Here is a 26,460-nt window from a genome sequence, read left to right as displayed (position 1 = left end):
CACCCAAAATTCCCCTTTTTTCCACCAACTCTCCAAATTTCTAAAACTCCCAACCAAATTTAAAAAACCCCAAAAAAAAATTTCAAATTATCAATCCCTAAAATTCAAATCAAACCCTAAAACTCAACCCTCTTTTCTTATACTCTGGCGTTTATCGAACGAGTGCGCGCGCAAGTTGAGGGGCGTCCGGTAGTGTTATCGCGTACATGCGTCCCACGACGTAGACGTCGACGTCGGCGGCAAGATGATACGGGGTGATGCTCTTGACGGAAAGGGACGTCCATCTCTAACCCGAGGGCTCACTTCTCTCTGACCATCGCCGTAAGCTCAAGACACAACAGCTTTGTTTTTTGATAAAAAAAAAAAAAAAAAAACAAATCACCCTTGTGATCATCAGTGATTTTTATTTATATTAAAAACATTTCGCTCTTCGATTAAGTGACTAATCAATGTGCAGTGACTAAAACATTCTACAATTTTTCATCTTTAATAGCAATTAATTACTATAAAAAATTTACTTTTTAATAATAAAATAACAATATTAATATAAATAAAATTAATAAAAAATTTAACTTAGTCTTGTAAAAAAAAACTATCATAACAATTTTTGGTAGCGAACGCGCGCCGAGTTTATGTATTGATCGACCGCCATATTAGTCGCGGAGTTTTCTGCTGTGAGGGTGCGTACCGAGGATCTGATTGCAGTAAGGCTAGTGTCAGTTATCAGTTAACAGTTGACAGAATAAAACAAAATAAAATAAAATAATAATTTAGTAATTATTTTTTTTAACTAAAAAATAGTGAAAAAAAAAGTACTCGAAGGCATCAGGCTGGGAGGTAGGTTGAGCGAAGTTGTGGGTCCCGTCGTGGAGGAGGCCATTGAGCCAGGGGATGCGACCCCGCTGACGGGACCCGTAAGGGAGGTCTCTATTCCGCGAGCGCCTCCACCACCCCCGCGAATCACGACTCCGAGTCCTCCGCGGCCGCCACCTCCGCCTCCGCCGCCTCAACAGACCCAAGTGAGGATCCAGTCCCAGGAGCAAATCCAGCCCTTGGTCCAGGTCCAGGTCCAGATCCAGGAACAGCCACTGCAAGTTCACTACGCCAATCCCTCGGAAACTGTGATCACGCAGACAACTACCGGGTTGACTCTCACCAAAAGCCACAGCTCTGCTCAGATTAATCAGCACCAGCTTCTCCACCAGACCAGCGAGCCCAACAACCTCACCATGGGCACCGTCCTGTCTTTCAGTCCCAAAGAGCGGAGGAACTCCTCGGTCTATCCGCCAATCGGCAGCCAGCATGCCAATGATTTTACTCTCAATAATTTTAATTATGAGCAGCTCAACAATGCCAAAAACAGGGAGAATAAAAATGTCGCGGCCGTCGCTCCTGCTCCTGGGAACAACACTTCGCTTCAGAATAATAATATTAATTTGAACAACGACAGCGCGAGGATCATTTCGGAAAAAAATGCTCTGGAGAAAAATTTGAAGAAACACTCGTTGTTTATTAATGCGTTGTCCTGGAGACGGTTTAGCACTACTAATAATAATAAGAAGAAACTTGATAATAATAAGAACAAGAATATCACTTTTAGACAGCCGCTGGATAATATTCCCATTGTTGATAAGAACAAAAATATTCAGACGCCTCAGGTTGGTATAATAATTTTTAAAAAAATATTTTTTAAGAAAAAAATTGATAAAATTTTTAAAAAAATATTTGTAATTTTTTTTAATAAAAATAAAAGATGATAGAGTGCTAATTTTAGTGAAACAATTATTTTTTTTATTTTTTTAGATAATTTTATTAAAAATTTCAAACATGGATTTTTAAAAAAATCTGACAATTTAAAAAAAAAATAATTCTAAAAAAAATTTTAAGAAATTAATTCAAATTTTTAAAATAATAATTTATTTTTTAAACAAAATAATGATCGAATGTCTGCTAATTTTATTAAACAATTATTTTGTTCATTTTTTCAAATAAAAATATATTTATTATTTATTTTAAGTTATTTGAAGAAATAATTCAAATTTTTAAAATAATAATTTATTTTTTAAACAAAATAATGATCAAATGTCTGCTAATTTTATTAAACAATTATTTTGTTTATTTTTTTAAATAATTTTATTAAAAATTTTAAACATGGACAAAAAAATCCGACAGTTTTTAAAAAACAAATTCTAAAAAAAATTTTAAGGAATTAATTCAAATTTTTAAAATAATAATTTACTTTTTAAGCAAAATAATGATAAAATGTCTGCTAATTTTATTAAACAATTATTTTGTTTATTTCTTCAAATAAAAATTAATTTATTATTTATTTTATTTAAAGAAATAATTAATTCAAATTATTAAAATAATAATTTATTTTTTGAACAAAATAATGATCAAATGTCTGCTAATTTTATTAAACAATTATTTTGTTTATTTCTTCAGATAAAAATTAATTTATTATTTATATTTATAAGTATTTAATGATAAATTCTGAATTTCATTGAAATATTTGTCTATATAGAGAAATAAACTGAGCATTAATATCCGGTAAATAAATAGAATAATTAATCACTAAAAGTTGGGGATAGTACTTCTAAATAACTATCATTTTTGTCAGTATACTATCAAGGGTAGAAATAATAAATGTTATGGGTAGTTTTAGAAATTCCAAAATCGATAGTTTGAAGGGCTATTTTTAGAGGCCATAAAACGACATTTCTCACAATTGTTAAATAAATTGACCCATCTCTTTACATTTGACATTAAAATTTAGAGTAAAAATTTCTGGATAAATAGCGAGTGTTTCATGATTGTAAGTAACGAATGACCCTCAGAAATAGCAAACATTAGTTAATTTAAATGAAAGTCTGGAGCAGAAGACGAGCGAGCAATTAAATTCTCATATCTCGTATGTAAATCAATGTTATGATTCGCATTGAGTTTGTTTGGGCGAATCGGCGCAAGCTTCGAGCTTCCAGCCTCTGGGGAGCGTGTTATTATCCGCCGGCTGGCTGCAGACACAGACGAAGACATGTATGCACCGAACTTCCCGATGAAATTTATTGATTCAGTAAAAACCAACAAATACTATAATTGAACAATTTTGATTAAAAATTCCCAGTGAATGCAATTTATGACACTGAAAGCTCGCTATCTGTATCAATATCTATATCTATGCATTTCCGTCCACGTGACAAAGTCCAAGTACATGTATTGTATAATACATGTAAATTGACAGAGTTGTTCAAGGTCTTACTCCCTTATATCGACAATCAAATAAAACCATTGAATGTCTCGGCCTACTTGTTCTATTCTACTATTTGTTAAATTGACGATATTGATTTGCAGACAAAAGCACCAGCGTCGAACAACAATCACACGACGCACAATTTAAAGTGTGAGAAAATATCGGAGCGACCTCAACCGGCAGGGCCAAGGAAAACCGTGATCCAGGCCTCTACTTCCGAGCTGTTGAGGTGTCTCGGAGTTTACTTGCACGGGAAATGCACAAGGTTGAGGGATTTCCAGGCTGGGGACGCTGTCATGTGGCTCAGAACTGTCGACAGGAGTTTGCTGCTTCAAGGATGGCAGGTTTGTTCCTTTTTTATCAATCCAATACAAGGCTTTACTTTATAAATAAGGACAATTGCACAATAAGTGTCAAGCTTTCAATTATTGAGAAGAATGACAATATTTATTTCCTTAGTTTAAAACTTTTACGACCTAAGATGATAAACAAAGTTCACTTGATTTAAATTAAAAATTCTTGAACTAAGAATATTGTTGAGAAAAGATTGCTGACCTTTAATTAAGTTAAGCAGAAAAATTCTTTAACTTAAAGATTGTTTAAGCAAATTTTTATTTTGAGAATTTTTTAGCTTGATTGAAAATTATCAAAATTAGTATTTTTCTTAATTTTTTTTTTTCAATTAAGATATTTTTTTTTAGTGTAATGAAAACTGTAAAAAATGATATGATTCTCTGTAAGGACGCCTTAAATCTGTAAAAAATTTTCCGACCAAATTATTTTTGATTTTATTAGAAAAAAAATTATCAAGGGCTACAAAACTATCAGCTTAATCATAATAAATAAAAAGCTGATTTAATTTTTGCTTTTTTGATATTTGTGTATCTTTTGCCATATAACATGACAGGAGACTGTTTTTTTTTTTTATCAAATTGAGAAAAATCAAGCAAACTATTTCAATGCATTCAACTTTTCAAGTTCTCAATGAATGTTTACATTAATTAGAATAATATTAAGACTTATGGATCCAATTTTATAAATAAATTATAAATAAAAATAGTTACCAGGGGACTGAGTTTTGAAGTGGCCCAGACACATATTTTCAGCACAAACGGTGCTTTGACACTAAATAAAATGACGATAAAGCGCTAACAGCCCTATGGTTATTAACTCAAGGCTAGTTAGATCCTTATAAACCTTACAAAAGGTAAAATAACACGCTTGATTTTTTTTTTTTGCTTTGAACTTCTGGCAGGGGACTGTTCTTAAAATGCCTGGGACAAACTTTGGTTTAATGAATTTAATGAAACAAATTAATTTTCGGTACTTTTTATTGAAGAAGATTGTTAGTTAACTAATTAAGTTTATAAACATTATGGACCAAATTATATATTATGAACGAATAACTTAAAATTTAATCCTAAAGTTTTAATTTTGGGAATGGGACAGCCCAGGGGACTGTTATTTCGGTGGTTTACGAATTTATAGCAAAAAAACCAAAATTTATTTCATTTTAGTTTTCAATGCTCCAAATAGAAATGTTTTTTTACTTTCATAATAAATTTTTTTTAGTAACAAAATAACAATTTTTCTAATAAAAAAATGCTTGGGACAGCAAAAAAAAAACATCCTTACAGTGAATCACCCATATACACTTCAAATAAAAAAAAAAAAAAAATCAGTTTTTTTTTAATTAAATTTTTCTAATGGAAATTTTTAAAGTATTTTTTAAATTCTATGAAAATTTGGAATTTTTTAACAATTCAAACTAAAGATATCTAGTTCATTGCAAGTTACCTCTCAAAAAAAAACAAAAATATTACAAAAATTATTATTAAAATAAAAAAAAAAGCAAGAACGTATTATTAAAGTTTAAATTTACAATTAATAGTTATAAATCAATTTTAAAATTAATTAAATTAAAAAACTTTAATAAAAATAACCAAAAAATCGTTTTTTTTCTGACTTTTAAGTGCATACAGCCCCTTAAAATAAAATAAAACAAAATAAAAATGTTCATGAAGACACTGTAACACGATATTACGACAGAGTAATGAAGGAATACATTGGAATAGAATAACACCCTTGAGAATCTACGACTTCGGATAAAATATCAAACAGGCTTCCGTGCTGCATAATTTTATTTTATTTTTTCCACGTCCAGTTGAAGGAAATTAAATCAACCCTCTCTCTACCTCCCTCTTAAAAATAGACGAGCCGAGTTATGAAATAAAATATTCAATTAATTCTAAAGTTTTAATTAAGCCAAAAATCAATGAGCTTGATGAAAAATTGACGAGGTAATATTTAAAAATAAAAAAAAACACGCATTGTATATTAAATTAATTCATATTAACATTTAAATGTCAGCTAAAAAAAGTATTTTAATAAGTCAATAGAAATTCAGATTATTCGATCGGAGAAAATTGAAAATTTCATCCCGGAGTTGTTTATTTATTTAAGATCGAATTCGAAATGGAAGCTTAAAACTCGCTCGAGGATTTAACTCATGAGAAATGAATATAAAACCCCAGTAACGCTCCTTTCGATCTAAAAATAATACTTTTTCCGATAAACTGACTATCTGGGTCTTTATTGTTTTATCATTATTGTTATCATCATCAGCGGAGCTTAGCGACTCAAAAATATAAATAAATAAAGGTAGAATAAAGGAATCTTGCGAGTGGGCTGATGGAAAATGAAAAATGAAAATAATTAGAGGCTGAGGATTGTTTTTTAATTACTGTCGAACAGCTCGAGGAATTTTTCATGCGTGTAACTGTAACTAGAACCAAAAAGAGTCGTGAGCTACATAGCGTTAGAATGATGTGGGTGTAGTTTTATTTAGTTTCTGGCGGGGTGGAGTGAATACGAGACAAGGGTGGCTCCAAAGCAATGCCAGAAAGAGGGTCACGTGCCGAGGGTGACGATAACTCTAGTCATGGGGTATTGTGTACAAACACCTACGAGGGTCGACATATATGGATACTTGTACAGGCAACGTTGCTGAAAATTTTCTACCCCTCGACAATGTTCTTCCCGGCTTCTATTTCCTTTCCAAAGATATTTAGTTTCTTGCTGAGCCCTAGATTTAGCTTTTCATTTCCCGGTTTTTGCTTACGATTCTGTTGCTTTCCGATTTATGGGGAGGTTATTTTATTAGAGCAGTGATTTTTGTCATTAGATTGATGTTCCACATATTTTATTAATTCTTACACTGTAAAAAAAAGCCCATTTGGCAACAGCCGAGATGGAAAGTAGATTTAAAAAAAAAAAAAGTACAATCAACTGGGAAAAAAACTATTTTCATGTTTTTCTTATATATTTGTATAAGTTCTCAACATTTACAAAAATAACAATTAATTCTGACACCTTAAATTTCTATAAACGAGTTTAATTAATAATTATTGATTATATCAGAAGAAAAAATTGTCCGAGAAATACAGAACACAGCAAAAAAATTTTGCGTTAATGCGTCAAAAAATTTTTGTGTTAAATATTTAACACTTTTATCTGTAAATTTGACATTTATTGTGTTAAATTAACACAGAAAAGTGTTAAATATTGAACATAAAAATTTTTAACACAAAATTTTTTGACGCATTGACGCAAAATTTTTTACTGTGTAGCGCTCAAAAGTATTTTGACAAATATATTTAATGGTTTAATTTAAAATAAATATGAAACACAATAATAATTTATTTATTTTTTAAACAGCTTTTGAACAATCTACAGAATTGTGTCAAAGTGGTCCTTGTTCGTAACAAAAGAATGTTTAATTTTTTTTAAATTAGGAAAATGGTGGCTCCAAAGTATTTTTACATTGTTGAAAAAAACTAACGCATAATGTTGTTAAAATACTTTTGAGCACAGTTCCGACTTCCGTTAGAATCTGGTTAGAGAATGGTTCAATTAAACTCTTAACTTCGATAAAATAACTAATAATTCTCAAAAAGTTAACGTTATGTACACAGAAAAAAAAATTAACTTGATTTAAGAGAAAAATTCTTGAACCAAGAATATAATTTTGAAGAGGGTAATTGTCTTGAATCAAGACGAAAAATTCTTGAATCAATTTCCTTAAAATTTCCTTAAATCAAGAGTTTTTCTACTCAAATCAAAAATATTTAGTATCAAAATATTTCATAGTTTTTCAAAATTATATACTTGATTCAAGAACATTTTTTTTCTATGCACGTCAAATTAGAGATAATTTCATGAGCTTTCACATGAATTTATTAAAAATTAGCTATCTTTTTTCTATCAAAAGAAATACATCAACAAAGTCACCGAAAACGTAATTTTTACTATTTTGACCATTTTGAAGAGCTACTACTTCTGAACTAATGAAATAATTTCGCTCATTTTATGACTCATGCAAGCTAATTGTCCAAGGAATTTGTAAACTCAATTTCATTAGGATCTGTTGAGAATTATCGATAGAATAACATTCATAAGTCGCTTGTACTACACATTACCTGAAAATGATATAATAGAACTCTTAACTCTAATAAAATAACTAAAAATGGTCAAAATTTCAATGTTATTTACATCAAATTAGAGCTAATTTAATAAGCTTCCACATGAATTTATCAAAAATTAGCCGTCTCTTTTCAATTAAAAGTTATACATCAATAAAGTCACCGTAAACGTGATTTTCACTATTTTGATCATTTTGAAGAGCTACCATTTCTAAACTTATTGACGGATTTCGCTCATCTTCGAACTCATTTAAGTTTATTATCCAAAGAATATGTGTACCAAGTTTCATCTAAATTCGTTGAGAATTGTAGACGCTTTCGTGTCCACAAGCCGCGTTGTATTACATACATACATAAATATATAAACTTTTGAGCCAATGCCAATTTTGAGCCTTACTCGATTAAATAAGAGATAAAATGACAAAATTCCGCGTGAATTCCGATGCAAGGACCAATGCATAGATTTCTATGAAATCCATTAAAAATTTACGAAGTGGATTTTTAATTAATTAGATTTCTTTAAAGTAAAAATTACTTTGAAAAAGATTTTATTTCTTATTAATAATAAAGAAATTTTGCGGAGTGAATTCTTTATTATTTTGTTTTTTTTTTTTTTTAAATAAAAAAATAATTATTCGTTAAAAATTTTTAAAATTATCATAAATTTTTCCAGAAAATATTTTTAAAAAATTACATCAATATTTTATTTTTATTTAATTAAAAAAAATTAATTAGTGACATTTAATAAATAATTAAATAAATTGTTTTTGAATAAATAAATAAATTAATTAATAGTTAGTAAATTATTCTATCAGTGCATCAATCTGATCTTAAAGATTTTTCATAAATAGAAATTTCCTTAAATGTTTATTGTCTAAAAAAAGTAACGGATAGAAATAATAATCATAATGTGTGAGGATATGTTTGTTCCGATACACCTGACCTTTTACCTAGTCACGTATATTTATGGATTGGGCACGAGGCCAATGTATACAGTTAACATATATTTGCCATCAGCAGAACACGAACGTTTACCCCCGAGCAATTAGACGCGCCCAAATTGGAGGTTTTTATTCAGAAGCTGAGTCATCCGCCCGTTAAATTGCGATTAGAATTTATAATCACTTGCAAGGGGAGTGAAACAAAAGGAGACTGAGGATATGGAAATTTTCAGCGATCGAAGCTTGGGAGCTTGAAAGATCGCCAAAGGCGAGAAAAAATCCACGATATTGGGTGTGATAATGCCGGAATTTATGATGGAGAAGGATATTTGTGAAATGTGTGAATCTTGAGGTAGAAACAAGGAAATTTATAGAGGTCGGTTGAGAAAAAGTCGGGTTCGAACGGGTAAATTTATGGAAAAATGTTCCGATAGGTTAAAAAAGTGCTTCTGGGTATGAAAAATCTTTTCGTCCGGAAAACTTTGATAGATGTGTTTTGAATTTAAAGAAAAAGCAAAAATTAATTTATCCTGTAATACTTTTTGTTCAAATATTGGAGTAAATATTAAAGATACGGAAAATTTATAAGAGAACTTTTACAATAAAATTCTCTACAAAAAAGGTTCTTTTCAATTTTGCGGTATCTTCTATACCTTCGTCAAAATTCGAGGTCAAAAGTTAAAGATATCATCCTCAATCAAAAAGATTACTAGACCGATTTACTAAAAAACTAAAACTCAAATCTCTGGGTTAAATATTGAAATTTATAAAAGTCGAAAAAATTATGTCTTTTTTTATAAAAAATTAAATACTCTTTAAAAAAGATCTCTATAAAATTTTCTGTATCTCTCATCCGTAAGCCAGAATTATAATTAAAACTAGCAACCTTGCAGTCACTATGCGACTGTCGTGACTTGTAAACTATAAATAAATAAAATTTTGCTTCATAAATAATGATTTTTGTTAAATTGCACTGTACTTTTTTAACTATTGACGTGTTTAAAGATATAAGCTCATACCGATGTTATACTCATTAAGAGCTTTCATTTGAGTACCCACATGCATTTTCATATATACATATATGTAATATATATAAATATATGAAAAATTGATGTAGGTACTCAAATGAAAGGTCTCAATAAATGTAACATCGGGATGAGCTTATATCTTTAAGAATGTCAATAGTTCACAAGATACAAGGTCGTTTCTGAATTATGTTAAATTGTACTGTACTTTCTTAACTATTGACATTTTTAAAGATATAAGCTAATCCCGATGTTACACTCATCAAAAGCTTTCATTTGAGTACCCACATGCATTTTGATATATTTTTCATGTATACATATTTATAATATATATATAAATATATGAAAAATTGATGTGGACGGAAAAAAGTAAACTGTAATATTTACTCGGATTCCGGTTAATTTTTATAGTTTCAAACAGTAAAGCGGACATCGGGGTGGCAAAAATATAAATATTACAGAACTTAATGTAGAAAGTATAAAAGCCACTATTTATAATTTACTATCCAAAATAAGTGATTAGTAGCTGTCACTATAGTAAATAACGACTCTTTCATCTTAAAAAATTACAGTTTCAAACAGTAAAAATTGCCATTTCAATATGTAGTCCATATTATGAGGAGAAGAGGAACTCAGATGAAAGAGAAGGGGGTCGCACTCTGGGAGAATTTAACATTTGAAACAGTAAAAATTATACTTTTAAAATATACATTTTACCAGTCCAAGCAAGTCAATAATTACAGTTTGATTTTTAGTGTTGCGTTTAAAATTTACCATTTTACTTTGTAAATATTGACGTTGCTTGTATTAGAAATTTACTAACTTTATTTTATACTTTTTACATATCATAAGATCATTTTTTGGGTACCAAATGATAAATATCAAAGTCTGAATTATTAATTATTATACTTTAACATTTTAGATATTTACATAGCGAATATTACTGTTTGAAATAGTATTTTCTTCCATTTAAAGAGTAAATTGTAACGTTTAAATGGTAAATATTATAAAGTGAATAGTAAAATCATGATTTTACTATTTGAAATGGTAATTTTTAGCAGTTGATCATTACTTATTATAAATCGACTGTTATTTATTACAGTTTACTTTTTTCCGTGTGGGTACTCGAACGAAAGGTCTCGATAAATGTAACATCGGGATGAGCGTATATCTTTAAGAATGTCAATAGTTCACAAGATACAAGGTCGTTTCTTAATTATGTTAAATTACACTGTACTTCCTTAACTATTGACATTTTTAAAGATATAAATTCATTCCGATGTTACACTCATTAAGAGCTTTCAGTTGAGTATTTATATATATATATATATGAAAAATTGATGTGGGTACTCAAATGAAAGGTCTCGATAAATGTAACATCGGGATGAGCTTATATTTTTAAAAATGTCAATAGTTTACAAGATACAAGGTCATTTCTTAATTATGTATCCAGAGATAAAGCATTTTCGAATGCAGCCTAAATACTTATCATAATGAATTGACTATCGGTAAGAATGATATGAAACCTTGAAAAGGCACAACTCCGGGTCAAAACTTTTCTAAACGATACCAAATTTAACGATAAAAACCCATTTTATCATATAAATACACTGGCCACAAAATTTTTCTTATTCTCTTAATAATATAGATTAAAATTATAAAAATTTAACTCCATCAATATACTTAAAAAAATTTGATCAGTAAAATTATAAAATCTCATAATTATATTTACAAACTCAACGTGACACTGCCAATGACCTTGCGGAGCTTTAAAAAAAAAACGTGCAGAATACTCCACTTTCAACGTAAATCATTTAATCTAATTATCATCAACCGGATTTTAAATTTGTTCCATTTGTTTTTTTCCTACAAAATAAAATTATTCTCTAATATAAAACACGTGTCAATATCGATTCTTCACCCAGACACTTTTCACTTAAATTCGAACGGATAAAAAAATCAAAAAAATATTTCTGAAAGAGCAAGTGAACAATGATTGCGAAATACTTAAGAGCTGCAGTAAAAAGGTCAGTCACCCCATATTGATCGGAGCTATACCCTCTTTTATGTATTATTTCAACTCCATACTCGGTATAATATGTATACAGTACATATAGTCATAGTCCAAGTCTAAGTCTGCGTTATATTTATATTTTTGCTAGATTTTTCTATATCGGAATTCGCTGGGTGAGTTTAAGCCGATGCTTGTCCTCTTTATGAATATTAACATTGTTGTTGATATTATTGTTATTATTATTATTATTGATAAAAGTAGCTGCTTAAGGGCTGGGTTTGCCAGCGAGAAAAAACGTCATAGTGTCGACGACCGTATAGCGTGAAAGAAAAAATAGCTATCATCATCATTAGCATCATTGTTATGATTATGATTATTTTTATGATAATGGTGGTCAGAAGTGCCGGTGACCATCGAATCGTGCTTTTACACGTTATTGTTATTATAGACTTACTTATTAACGCTCAAATGCGTGGGCGAGAATGATAGAGCATCATAAAAAGCTACTTGTAAACTGACATAGATTTTACGCCAGCGTATTAGTGTCAGGAGTTTATTGAGTATTTAAAAAAAGCTTTATTTATTGCCTACATCAACTAGATTGCTGATATTGTCATTGTAAAAAGTAAAGAAAAAATTGTTTGGAAATGAGAAATAGTATATTACATACCTAGGCCAGTAAAATAAGAAAAGTCTCAGATCACATGTAATTGTTGGCCGAGGCGAAGCCGAGGTTGACAAACATGTGATCTGAGGCTTTCTTATCCACAGATTCGGTAGAATCTGGCGCCAAGTTCCGTTCAAAAATCCCGTTGTAAACGGAGCGCCAGACTACCGACTGTGTTTACTGTAAGCAGAACGGTATTTCGAGGTTGCAAAATTTTATTTAATTATATGGTTCTCCTTTTTCCAAAATGATATATTATAAAAGTAATTTATACTTTATTTTACTGATATTAATTAATTATAATCAATTATAACACTTAATTCACTTAAAATTATTAAATTTTATCAGCACAAACTATAGTAAGCCCAGAAATTTCGATCCTGACTTTTTTTCGATGGGAAATATCAGCGCCACAGACTAGATAAAATAAAAATGTGTAGTAATCCTTCCTATAGACACGCAACTACAGTAAAAAAAAGTGATTCATAGCCTGCATCTATGGCCGCCAGGGTGCACTGGAATTACATCTACATAAACCGTAGCTTCAAGGGGATAGTTTGCAGTAAAAAATGCAGTCAACACGAGATTTAAGTTGTTATCAATTGTAATTTTTCATTATAATTACAAAAAATACTAAAATCCGAACAAAACAGTTTCACTGTAAAAAGTCGCGCCAAGTCCACGTTCATAAGACTATTAGGAAAAAAATTTTTTTTCTTTACAAAAAGATACAAAATAAAAAAATTAAAAAATCCAAGTAACCGATATGATTGTTTATGATTTTCGGAAATTAAAAAAAATTTTATTGTAAATTTAAAAATTAAAAAAAAAATTTTAGAACGTACTTGGTGTGCGTCATTGTGTATTTCAATTTTTTTAAAGTCCTAGTAAATAGATTTTACGAATTTCATTAAAAGTAAAATATTTTGCAACCACGCACACTAAATACGTTCTAAAATTTTTTTTTTTATTTTTAAATTTACAATAAAATTTTTTTTAATTTCCGAAAATCATAAACAATCATATCGGTTACTTGGATTTTTTAATTTTTTTATTTTGTATATTTTTGTGTAGAAAAAAAAAAATTTTTTTTCCTAATAGTCTTATGAACGTGGACTTGGCGCGACTTTTTTTACAGTGAAACTGTTTTTGTTCGGATTTACTGGCCAAGGTATGTATACTATTTTTCTGCTCGACGTAGCCGGAATGTGGCAACTTTGTTTAGCGCAGCGGCCAGAAAGTTGCCACTTTCCCGCCGGAGGGCAGAAATAAATATTTTTCATATAACCTGCATTGAAAATGTGAGTTTCAATGCCTGTTGAGCCAACCGAAACTAGACAATTTCAGACCAATGCGACTGTGCCGGGCAGGTATCAATTATTTCTTCCCGGCGGACAGAAAATGACGATTTTCTGTCCGCGAGGTGAAGTTGCAGCTTTATTTTCAATCCTATCAATTGTTTGTTTATTTTATACCTTTATAATTGTCATTCTAACCGTTAACTGTACTGACATATTATAACTCTGTTATTAAGCATAAATAAGAATGATAAAAGAAAACTTGTCAATTTACGAATAATGTTTGGTAAAAAATAAACCATTACTTTCTATTTTATTATAAGTTTCATAATAAAATGGTATTTTCGCTGTTCGTCTGAAACTATCTAGTTCTGGTTGGCTCCAGACATTGAAACTAGCATTTTTAATGCAACTTATATGAAAAATATAATGTGTGACGCGGGATGAAACACGATTTCAGACCGAGTGATGCCAGCCCTCGCTTCGCTCGGGCAGGCAACTTCACTCTGGTCTGAAATCGTTTTGTTTCATCCCTAGTCACACAATATACTATTATCAAAATTATATTAGGCACTTTAATAAAACATGGCAATCAAATAATAATGCAAAAATTTATAATTTATATATCAGATGTAAAATTAAGTGACCTTATTACTGGCCCTTGGCTGTTAGGTCTTTTTCAAATATTAAGTAAATAAATAAATAAATATTAAGTGTATATGTTTTATTTAGTCTTGTAAAAATTATTTGAGAGAAAGCCGCGAAATTGGATTACTTGACACAGATATTTTTTTTATAGTTAATAATTTGAAGGAACTTGAAAGAATTTAAAAGGGAATAAATTTTTAGTTAAATTAATCTGGAATTCTTGGGGTTTAATAAATTTACATGAAAAACTTCAAGTATTCTCATGCCCGATAAACTGACGTTTAGAAACGGAAAATATTATAAAGGAAATGGAATTCTTAGAAGAAATACATAAATAATTCTGTTCGTAATATAATTTCACGATGAAATTCTTTGGATGGTTTGAATTTTAGTAAATTTTTTAAATTATCATTTTTAAAAGTTATTATTTTACTTTTTTTGTACCTTTTAATTATTAACTATTTCGTTTCAAAATTTTTACACTGAAAAAAAAAAATTAAATTAAATGCAAGAGAAAAATTTTTAAAATTATTTACAAGTGGGGTCAACCCTGTTTTGGGCAATAACTAGATGAAAAATTAACATTTCTAATTTATTTTTATTCTGCTTATTTTTACGGCGCATTAATAATAAAAAATATCGTGAAAGAAAAAAATTAAGATTTCGATAGCTTTCTTGCCTTTAAAAGTTGGAAAAAAATTTTGGCTCTCATGTTTTTGGATAAAATTTCTATTTTATCTTTTTTTGAAAGGTACAGTAGCGCTCAAAAGTATTTTTACAACGTTATGCGTTAGTTTTTTTTAACAATGTCAAAATACTTTTTGGAGCCACCATTGTCCTAATATTTTAAAAATTAAACTTTCTTTTGTTACGAACAAGGATCACTTTGACACTATTCTGTAGATTATTCAAAAGCTGTTAAAAAAATAAATAAATGATTATTACACAGAACAAAGAAAGCTCGAAAAATTACAGTATATAATGCAACGTGGCGCTTCGTGATGAAAACTGGAAAAATTACAGTTTCAGATTTTAATTATTACAGATTTTATAATAATCACATTGTAGAATGTAATATTTACATTGCAAGCTCTGAATATTAAGCTATAAAATTGAATTTAAAAAAATGTTATTTCAAACTGTAATTTTTCTAGTTTTGATTACGACGGGACCGATTTTACATTTTATACTGTAATTTTTGGAGTTTTCTTTTTTCCGTGTAAGTTTCATATTTATTTTTAATTAAACCATTAAATATATTTGTCAAAATAATCCAAGGACCTAAAATAACGAAGACTAAATTTCAAAGCAGTCCACTGTATACTGCAATTAAATATTTTAATAAGCTACCGAATGAAATAAAGAATACACATACATTTACTAAAAAAACTAAAAATTATATTAAAATATGGTTGACGTCCAGTCAGAAACAACTAGCAACCGAATAAAAGATATGTCACTTGCGCTAGTCGTAATAATAGTATTTAATCGTATGAAGAATAATAATTATAACTTTTACAAAACTTGCACGTTTCTGGTGCTATTCTATGTTTTCGCTTTATATTTTTCTATTATAAATAACGTACAAATTTTTCAATACTAAGTATATTTTGTTAAATAGGCACATATGATAAATTAACCATATAAGATAAAAGCCCCAATATATGATCATGTACCAGTATATGATCATTCCATGTATTTGTATACCTATATTTGTGAATATAGATATACAAATACATGGAGTGGTCATATACTGGTACGTGATCATCTATTGGGGCTTTTACCTTATGCCTATTAACTCTTCCCGAACCTATGCACAGGGAACATTGTGTTTCCTCTTTAGGATTTATATGTACGATTTTTGTATATCTATCTTTTTGGGAAGTAAATAAATAAATAAATAAATAAAAATAAATAAATACTTTTCAGCGCTACTGTACATAAAAAAACGAACAATTAAAAAAAAAACTTTAATATTCATCAAGTTGTGATATTCATCACAATTTTTTAAAAAATTTATAAATTTTTTTGAAAATTTGTTAAAATTGTAATAATCAACTTTTTTTTTTTCAAATGTTCAATTTTTTATGTATTTTTCAAAAAAAAAATATATCAATAAAATCAAATAGAAATTTCGTTCAAAAAAATGAAAATTAAAATGGTTGACCCCACTTGTAAATATTTACCAAAAAAATTCTACTGGATTCAAAAATTTATAGTCTTCGTTCCTCTTAATATCTTTTTTAATTCAAGTTAATTTTTTTCCAATGTATAGTCTTAAAATATTTATAATTCATAATTTATTTGTGCTATTAAGCTTTAAAAAACTTCCCAAATTATTTACTTGAATTAAAAAAAATCAACCTTCAAATCTAGCATTATAATTAATGAATCGAATCGACGAAATTGACCCTAACCGCTAAATATTAATCGAAATACCAATCATCAATAAATAATTATAAAATTACTAGACCTGGATCTAATATTGAAACACCTGAAGTTATCGGTAAACAACGTTCCTCGATAACGTGTAAGGTATGCATCTCATAAATGCATGAGTGAGAATAATAGGAACGGTTTCGAGGTAAGGTTTAGTGGAGGCGATATTATATCGAGGGCATCGATCCTGGTGCACGTACACGGCTCGGAGCTCGCTGCCATCATTTCACGTACACTCAAAGAACAATGATGTTGAGGTGTGCGCTGGTGGCGTATGTTTACCTACCAGCCAATGCTCTCGCAATCTCTCAATACCCTTGCCAGGAATATTCAGCTTGAGCATGCGACACAATATACAATATGCAATATACAATATACCTACGACAAAGCAACAACAATGACACTACACTGGAGCAGCTTCACGGTCTACTCGTTGTCATGCACGGTCTAAATCGAGCGGTACACTCCAATTCACTAATGACAGCGTGTACGTTTAAGTATATTGCTACTGCACCAGCTATTACTATCTTTACAAGGATCAACCGGTTTTTATCAAACAGACATGCCTGGTTGGTTCCTATCTGCCCGTAGCTCAGGTTAATGCTCATGCTAATGTTAATAATTTCGACTAAATTAAGCTGGCAAACGCCATCAATAAATGAGATGAAAGTCGGTGAACGTCGATGGAATTTTTTTTTTTTTTATTTATCTTCAATCATAAAAAAATTAACTTGATTGAAAATAGGAAATCTTTAGCCAATATCATGAAGAATTTTATAATTTTTTATTTTTTTTTGCTTGACTCAAGACTGAAAAATTATTTTCTCGGTTCACAATTTTTTTTTTTTTAATTTAGAATTGTAGATTAGATCAAAATGTAATAAACTACTTTTTTATAAGAAAAAGAGAATTGAAAATTAAAAAAAAAAAAAATGATTGATTGATAATAAAAATTGAAAAAATAACTTAATAAATTAAATAAAAAATTTTTAGTAAATTATTGCAATAAAATTTTGACAGTTTTTAAAACAATCATCTATATTATTAAGAAAATAAGAAAAATTTCGTGTTCAGGATAGTCATATGATAAAATCGTTCTTTTTTAGAGAAATTTAGTGTCATTGCAAAAGTCTTGATTTGAATTTATGCCTTTTCAAGGTTTCATATCATTCTCACCGATAGTCAATTTATTATGATAAGTACTTAGGCTTCATTCGAAAATGCTTTATATCTAGATACATAGTTTAGAAATGACCTTGTATCTTGTAAAATATTGACATTTTTAAAGATATAAGCTCATTCCGATGTTACACTCATCGAGACCTTTCATTTGAGTACCCACATCAATTTTTCATATATTTTATATATTTATATATATGAATATATGAAAAATATATGAAAATGCATTTAGGTACTCAAATGATAGCTCTTGATGAGTGTAACATCGAGATGAGCTTATATCTGTAAAAATGTTAATAGTTAAAAAAGTACAGGGCATTTTAACGAATAACTTGTAAACTATTGGTATTTTTGAAGATATAAGCTCATTCTGATGTTATACTCATCAAGACCTTTCATTTGAGTACCCACATCAATTTTTCATATATTTTACATATTTATATATATGAATATATGAAAATGCATTTAGGTACTCAAATGACAGCTCTTGATGAGTGTAACATCGAGATGAGCTTATATCTGTAAAAATGTTAATAGTTAAAAAAGTACAGGGCATTTTAACGAATAACTTGTAAACTATTGGTATTTTTGAAGATATAAGCTCATTCTGATGTTATACTCATCAAGACCTTTCATTTGAGTACCCACATCAATTTTTTCATATATTTATATATATATATATATATATATATATATATATATATATATATATATATATATATATATATCAAAATGCATGTGGGTACTCAAATGAAAGCTCTTCATGAGTGTAACATCGGGATGAGCTTATATCTTTAAAAATGTCAATAGTTAAGAAAGTATAGTGCAATTTAACATAATTAAAAAACGACCTTGTATCTTGTGAACTATTGACATTTTTAAAGATATAAGCTCATCCCGACATTACACTCATCGAGACCTTTCATTTGAGTACCCACATTAATTTTTTATATATTTTATATATTTCATAAATATCATATACATAAAATATATGAAATATATAAAGAAAATCATGTGGGTACTGAAATGAAAGGTCTCGATGAGTGTAACATCAAGATAAGCTTATATCTTCAATAACATCATTAGGTGACAAGATACAACATCATTTCTTAATTATTGATATTTTTAAAGATATAAGCTTATTGCGATGTTACACTCATCGAGACTTTTTGTTTGAGTACCCACATGAAATTTTTCATATATTTTATATATATGATATTTGTGAAATATATAAAATATATAAAAAAATCTTGTGGGTACTCAAATAAAAAGTCTCGATGAGTCTAACATCAGGATGAGCTTATATCTTTAGAAAAGTCAATAGTTAAAAAATTACAGTGCAATTTAACAAAAGTCATTATTTAATAATGCAAAATTTTATTTATTTATAGTTTAAAAGTCACGGAAGTCACATATTAGTGACTGCAAGGTTACTAGTTTATAAAAACACATTATTAAATCATTTTTTTTCTATTAGAATTTTAAAAATATGTTATCAAAGTATAAATAATATTTTTTGTTATAAGAAGAATTTTTTTTTAATTTTAAAAATATCAGTTACTGTGTTTTGATATTTAGCAGCCGTAATATTTACTCTTTAGTTAGTTAAAATCTAACATAGTAATTATAACCATAAAAATATTAATTGATTTTATTTTGAATAATTTTATTAAAAATTAAAGTTTAATTAATATAAAAAGCGATGAATATTATAATTTTATTTTCTCGATGTACGCTGTATAAATGACGTCATGAACATTTATATTATTTAAGCATCCGGCTTAAGAGAAGTGCTTGCTAATGAATAGATATTATAATTAAAACTAGTCTCTCTCATACCGCATGATTGCGGTAATTTTAATTAATGAGCAGCATGCAATTGGGGCAGCCGAATCCATAAAGCCAAAGATAAAGTATTTTAATTTTAATTAATAGTTCGTCAAAAGATGATTTAATAATAAATAAAATTTTTTTCAGGACGTCGCGTTTATAAACCCGGCGAACGTGGTGTTTGTATACATGCTGGTTCGCGAGCTGGTGGACGGAGAGGAGGCGTCCGAGCGCGAGCTGCAGGCGACCGTCCTAACGTGTCTGTACTTGAGCTACAGCTACATGGGGAACGAGATCAGCTACCCCCTGAAGCCGTTCCTGGTGGAGGACAGCAAAGACAAGTTCTGGGACCGGTGCCTGCTGATTGTTAACCGACTGAGCACCAAGATGCTACGTATCAACAGCGAGCCCGGATTCTTCACGGAAATCTTCACCGAGCTCAAGGTATATGACACCCCCTGGAGGCGTCCGTCACTGAACATGGGTCTATAAAATCAAAACGTCGTGTACGTAGCGACGCCTCTACTTGTTTGTACGAAGTAGAATTAGAGTATCATTGTCATTATAATTATTTAATTTTCATTGTCGTAGAATTAAATTTAAAATTATTTTAAACTGAAATGCACTCCATGAAAAAAAATTTTTATCAAAAATATATGTTGGAATATGATAGAAGAATTTATTAACAATTAAAAAATATTTATTGATAGTTAATATTTTGTTTAATAATTTAGATAATTAAATTAAACAAACAATTTTTAATACATCATTATTTATTTTATTTGTCATATAATAAATGACATAAAATATTATTTTTATGAAAAAACTACACAGAAAAAATGGTTCACTTGAACCAAGAAAATATTTTTCTTGCTAATTATTTTCTTGGGCGAAAAAAAAATTTTTTTTTGACACAAGAAATTTCACTTATCCCAACAAAATTAATTCTCTTGCTTCAAGAAATACGTATCTTGATCCAAGACAATTTATTTAGATCAAGAAAATTTTCTTGTTTTGAGAAATTTTTCTCTTGCTCCAAAAAATTAAGTTCTTGACAGAAGTAAATTTTCTTGTCTTGAGAAAATTTTTCTCTTGCTCCAAAAAATTAAATATCTCGATAATAAATTTTCATTAATATTTTTATTGACAAACATGTCAAATGGGAAGATCAAATAATATTGAATCATTTTCTTTCATTCAATATGTATAATTTCACGCTAAAATAATATAAAATGGGTATCAAATATTCAAGAGAAAAATTTTCTCAAGGTGATAAAAATTTATTGTATCAAGTTTTTATAATAATTTGAATTAAGAAAAATTACTTCCACCAAGAATAAAATTTCAAGAAAAATTTTTACTCTGTCCAATACAGCTTCGGTCTTCCTTCAGGCACCCAAAAATTTTCTTGAGCCAAGAATTTTATTCTCCAGTCAAGAAATCTTTTTTTCTGTGTATTAATTTATCTAATTAATTGGATTTTTTTTTACTATCAAAGTTAGGGCGTTATAAAAAGTATCTAAATAAAATTTTGAAATTGACTTTTTATTTAAGGCTCCAAATAAATTTTTACTAACTTAAAAAAAAATATTTATCATCTGCAAAAAAGTGTTAATTAATTGTTAGTATAAGTTTTATTTAATAAATAATAATTTATTAATTATTCATAAGTATTTATCAAACTAGTATAAATATTTAAACATTAGATAAAATATGAAAAAAAAATTATTTTCAATAGATAACTTTTGGCCGACTTTCGTTTATATTGTAAATATTTTAACTATAATTGAAATTTATTAAAAATATCGTATAATTTTACGAAAACAATTTTAAATCAAAAAGAAAAATTCTTAAACCAAGAAATTTCTATTAGTTTAAGTAAATATTATATTTACTTAAAATTAAACATACTTTAGATATTCTAACATATATTTTCGCTGTAAAAAATTTTCCTGGGAGTCCTAACAGGGAATAATAACCAACGAATAACAACAATAATAACAATAATATGTTCCAGGCCTGCGGAACCGGAGAACGCGGGAGTCTTACTGGTGGGGGTCTCGAGCGAAGTCTCGTCGTCTCCGGAGTCGCGGTTCCAACCAAGGCAGCTTGACAAAGCTACAGAGAACTGTTGGGCCGGATCACCAGAAACGACAGCCATTTCGAGCCCATCTGACATCCCGCAGTTCGAGGAGGAGTCGCGTACGCGGCCTGACGTGTCGCTGACTCCGTCGTCGTCACCGCCGGTCCCGTCCACCTCAGGAGCCTCAACATCAGCCCAGCAGCGCCACCACCTCTTCCTCCAGCCTCCCGAGCGCCCAGTGTTGCAGCGCCGCAGAAGCAGTGCCGGGTTGTCAGGACGCTGTCCGGATTGTGGTAAGAAGCGCGAGGACGCCATTTCGTACACAATCGAGGACCTCGACGCGGTCGATTCCGCGCCTCTGGAGAGTGTCTTCAAAGGACTGGTCTGCACTTGCGACCAACAGGCGCCACCTTGTCCTCCCGACGTCTCCCCGCTCTTCAAGAAGCCTCACCCTGACTTGAGGAAGTACCGGAGCGTCGAGACCTCGACTTCGAGGTGGGGAACCAACTATCTCTCTCCCGACGACATCTGGGACCTGAAACGTCCGAGCTCCGAGGAGATTACCGAGTACCGGTGGGAGCTCAGCACCTCCAGGACCGACGTTGACCTCAACCGTCGCACCAAGTGCAGCTGCCATGACCTCACTCCCGAGGAAAAGCGGCACCCCGACCGCGGGGACCTTCGGAAGCACCACAGTGCTGAAACCGACAAATGGTCGCTCAGGCCCGATCACCTCAGTCCGCCCCATGACCTCAGAAAACACTCGAGCGACGCATCAGGAATGGCCCGGGACGGTCCCCAACCAACGGCCAAGACCCTCAAGGTCCCCGAAGTCCTGCCGAACCCGAAGCCGAGGTGCACTTGTCCGAAGCCGAAGACCTTGAGCCCTTCTCCGGTCAATGAAAGGGCCCAAAGGTTCCAGGACCAGGAAAACCGGGTCCTCTTTTCTAAATCCCTGACTCCTGAAGAAGAAGCAGCCTCAGAGCGCCCGGAATTGAAGAAACACGCCAGCGAAGACGTTCGGCCGGTCAAGAAGGAACGGGGAAGGTTGGTCAAGGAAAAGGCTATCGTTGGATCGATAAAAAAACCCGAAAGAGAGGTCACTAGTCCTGATGAACGCAAGGCTCAAAGGTCCAGGTGGGCCGGAATGACCCACTTCTCGCTTCAGCCGGAAAAGAAAGAAATCAAGTACGGAGATCCTAAAAGCAAGAGCCTAAAGGAAAAGCAGAGGTACAGTGTCAGGAGAAGCTTGTCCCCCGAACCGGACCCGCGAGCTATCGTCAGGGTCAACAGCAGGATTGTCAAGCGGCTGATTTCACCGGAAATCACGATTACTGACGCAAAGTGGGCGCCGTATGAGGGGTACTCTCCTTTACCATGCGTCGGGATTAAAACTCGCGAGCCCAAAAGGATCAGCGAGATAAAATGGACGCCCTACGACGGGTCTGCTTCGGAATTGAGCATCCTGGAGGTTCCTGAAGAAACTGAGGCGAATGATGAGTACCATATCACACCGACTTGCCACCCACCGCCGAGAGCTACTGAGCTGAAGGAGGAAGAAACCGACGAGGAGCGAGAGCGCTGGAGGTTTTTGAACCAGATCTCTCCCTTTCCGATCTATCAAGGCGCGTGGAAAGACGAGTCGCCTGAGCAGTCTCCCCAGAGGGTGATCACTCCTGAGGACCTGGAACCTCCGATTTGGAAGCCCATGGAACCTAGTCCTGTGAGGGCGCGCACTCCGTCGCCGGTTTATCAAGAACCTGTCAAGCCTGTTAAGCCTTCGAAGGAGTCCAAGCGGAAGAAATTCAGGGGCAAGGCGGAGAGCGTCCAGTCGAGGAAGGAAAGCCTCCTGGTGCCGCCTACGGTCATCGTCAGGGCGGCCAGTGAGGAAACTAAGCGGCAAAGGCCAGCTTTGACCAGGTCGAATGCTTTTCTGGAGCTGCCACGTGGGAAAGGATTAGATCCTACCAAGCGGTCGCTCAGTGAGGAAGTTCCCAGGTCTAGGGCTCGGGAGGCTCATCGTGGACCCAGCAGGGCCAAGAGTGAGGAAGCTTCTAGGAATCCGTGGGGTGATGAGGGGGAAGTTCGCCAGTATGTGACGACTGTTTAGATTATTTATATAGGGGAGTGTTGGGGTTTTCTACGAGTTGTTTATTTGTGATGTGACTGACGGACAATGGGAGTTTTCGACTTTTTCCTCGTAATTGTTTGCTACAACACCAATGCCCGGTCTATTTAAAATTGAACAACTTGACATTGACTAAGCTGCGGCCTACGCGTTCCAGCTCTTACGGAGATCAATTTTAGGACTGTTATTTGTCACGACATTCAACCAGAGCCGGTATGCTAGGAATCTTTTAAAGAAAGGACGACAACATCAATAATATCATATTAATTGCAGTAAATTAATGCTCAGGGGCAATATGGCGGGCTTGTAAAAGCGCCCCGATAATTTAGGGGTGTTAAAAAAAAATAAATTAGTAATGTTGTAATGTTATTGATTATAATTATTACGTTTTTTGTATGAGCTTGTGTTGCTGAGACTGCCGACGAGAGGGCATTGTCCATCGGTTATTTACTCGCCGATGTTTTAATAAAAGTGATAGCGTAATTAATGATAAATAATGATTGATATTCATTAATATTAATACTTAATTATAAATGATTTAAAATAACCGTAGCGTATAAGTAGCCATTGAAGTTCAGTAACACATTGTACTTTATAATATATAGTACGTACTTGGTATATAATATGTGTATATTATCTATACCGACTTGAGATACATAGATGTAATCTAACGCTCAGACAAATGTAAGGTTAAACCCGTGATTAGTGGGTAATTAATTGAATAATATTGATAATGGTTATGATTAATGATGATAATTATAAGAATAATAATGACAATGATTGATTAAAAAAATAAATTAGTTGAAGCGGAAAATCGTCTCGTCGGATCAGCCGTTTGGATTTTCTTTCGCATTTGTAGCGAAGTTGATAATTAATTATTAACAATTGATAATTATTAAAAAAATTTTGTTGTTATTCATTTTTTTTAAGGAGAGAATAATTTACCGTGTTTTTCGGTAATTATTGTCGCTCCAAACAGTTATTTGAACTCGAGTTCTGGGGACGGCCATTTTGTTGTCAGTTGACGCTCAAAATGGCCTTGCGCCGGGTCGTGCAATATTTAATACAATCGTAACGATTTTAGAGTAAGATATAGCTACTATTATGTTGGGCTGTTACTAATAATTATTATTATTATTTTTATTTAATAATAGAATAATTGATTGTAGGTAAATATAATGAGTTAAGGGTTAATTAATTAAATAAAAATGAAAATACTCAGAGATATTAAAAGCTGCTTACACTTTCCATTCTGGGTTTTAATAATGAAACCGAGCTTTTGTGAAAAGCGTGAGCAGCTGAGTGTACTTTTCACTAAAAAATTAAAGTCATATTTAGGACACATTTTGATATTTCTTTTAATCATAGCGCTTTTTCTCAGATTAAAATAATTTTTTTTAATCTTATCTAATAAAATCAATTTTTGCTCCTAAATTTTTAAACATTTTTAGTGTTTGATTAAATAAAAGCAATAATTAACTTAAAAAAAAAATCAAAAATTGAGCAATTTTATTTCGTTAAGCTTTAATTATTATTATTAAAATTTTTTATTACCAAAAATTTAAAGCGCTTTTTTATTAATAAAAATTAAGCTCAGAATTGACTTTTAGTATTTTTAATTATTTTGATTGTTACGTAAGTAATGAATGAAAAAAAAAATGATAATCATAAGCTTAGTTACTGAAAGTGTCATTAATATAGGCGGCAATCGTTCGCACGCTGAATTATTACCACCCCTAAAATATACTTACGTCTGTATATACAATGTATCGATACGTTATTATTTATAGCGAATCGTAAATATTAATGCTAGTCCGACTACTGCAATTAATCCATCATATAGACTAATTTAATTATAATTATTAATAATATTAAATTAATTATTAGCGTACGTATTATTTAACCACCTAATCGTAAGCATTGTAAACAAATGTGATTCATTACCCTGTTAAGAATCTCTACACCCTCAGTAATGACTTAATTGATTGATTGGATATTATTTGATTAGTTAATTAATTTATTTCTGTTGTATCGATTGACATTTTTGTTAAATCACTCGTACATCCGAACTTTCATTTTGTTGACTTGTTTTTGTTATATTATTATTATTATTATATAAGTAATTCTAATAATTATTATTTATTATTGATAATGATAAGGCACTCATATCGAGTATTGTCATATCCATTTTGTTAATTATGTGAGTATGTATATAAATATACCTGTAATTATATTTATATACATATCGTGCCCCTGTCCTGAGCCCCGAATAATTTGTGATCGAAAACTAAACAATTAACTCAGCGTGTTACTGTAATAATATTTATCCTTGTCTAATAGAGCATTATTTGTGCAAATTATTAACTGAAAAATAATAAATAAAACCCGTAATAAGAGGTCAATGTTGATTTGTTTAAATAAAATAAATGTAAGTCTAAAAAAATATTGATTATTTTTTTTTACCTAATTTCCTAATT

At 31.0% G+C, this 26,460-nt stretch overlaps 2 protein-coding genes across 3 annotated transcripts; both read left to right on the top strand.

The window, feature by feature from the left end:
- The first annotated feature begins 216 nt into the window (after positions 1 to 216).
- On the top strand, positions 217 to 21,889 carry LOC123272409 (cyclin-dependent kinase 5 activator 1). Of its 2 annotated transcripts, none has more exons than XM_044739154.1 (4): positions 217 to 1,658; positions 3,352 to 3,594; positions 19,920 to 20,216; positions 21,790 to 21,889. In XM_044739154.1, exons 1-4 carry the CDS (start codon positions 1,230 to 1,232, stop codon positions 21,883 to 21,885), a joined length of 1,065 nt encoding a protein of 354 aa, XP_044595089.1. In that variant the 5' UTR covers positions 217 to 1,229; the 3' UTR covers positions 21,886 to 21,889. The 2 variants fall into 2 exon arrangements, with proteins under 2 accessions (XP_044595089.1, XP_044595090.1); XM_044739155.1 differs by having other exon boundaries at positions 19,920 to 20,278.
- A 747-nt stretch (positions 21,890 to 22,636) lies between these two features.
- On the top strand, positions 22,637 to 23,965 carry LOC123273405 (neurofilament heavy polypeptide-like). The gene has a single exon (XM_044740804.1). The coding sequence runs from the start codon at positions 22,637 to 22,639 to the stop codon at positions 23,963 to 23,965; it is 1,329 nt and encodes a 442-aa protein (XP_044596739.1).
- The last annotated feature ends 2,495 nt before the right edge of the window (positions 23,966 to 26,460 follow it).

Source organism: Cotesia glomerata, linkage group LG10 (assembly GCF_020080835.1).
Source record: "Cotesia glomerata isolate CgM1 linkage group LG10, MPM_Cglom_v2.3, whole genome shotgun sequence".
Lineage (NCBI taxonomy): Eukaryota > Metazoa > Arthropoda > Insecta > Hymenoptera > Braconidae > Cotesia > Cotesia glomerata.
This window is presented reverse-complemented; position numbering and strand designations above follow the sequence as displayed.

What these genes read in the sequence shown, in the direction of transcription:
- LOC123273405 (XM_044740804.1), top strand. Translation starts at nt 22,637, where the DNA reads ATGGCCCGGGACGGTCCCCAACCAACGGCCAAGACCCTCAAGGTCCCC.
- LOC123272409 (XM_044739154.1), top strand. Translation starts at nt 1,230, where the DNA reads ATGGGCACCGTCCTGTCTTTCAGTCCCAAAGAGCGGAGGAACTCCTCG. An exon ending in AAAATATTCAGACGCCTCAG is followed by an intron (nt 1,659 to 3,351) that starts GTTGGTATAATA and finishes ATTGATTTGCAG; the next exon opens with ACAAAAGCACCAGCGTCGAA. An exon ending in AAATCTTCACCGAGCTCAAG is followed by an intron (nt 20,217 to 21,789) that starts GTATATGACACC and finishes AATATGTTCCAG; the next exon opens with GCCTGCGGAACCGGAGAACG.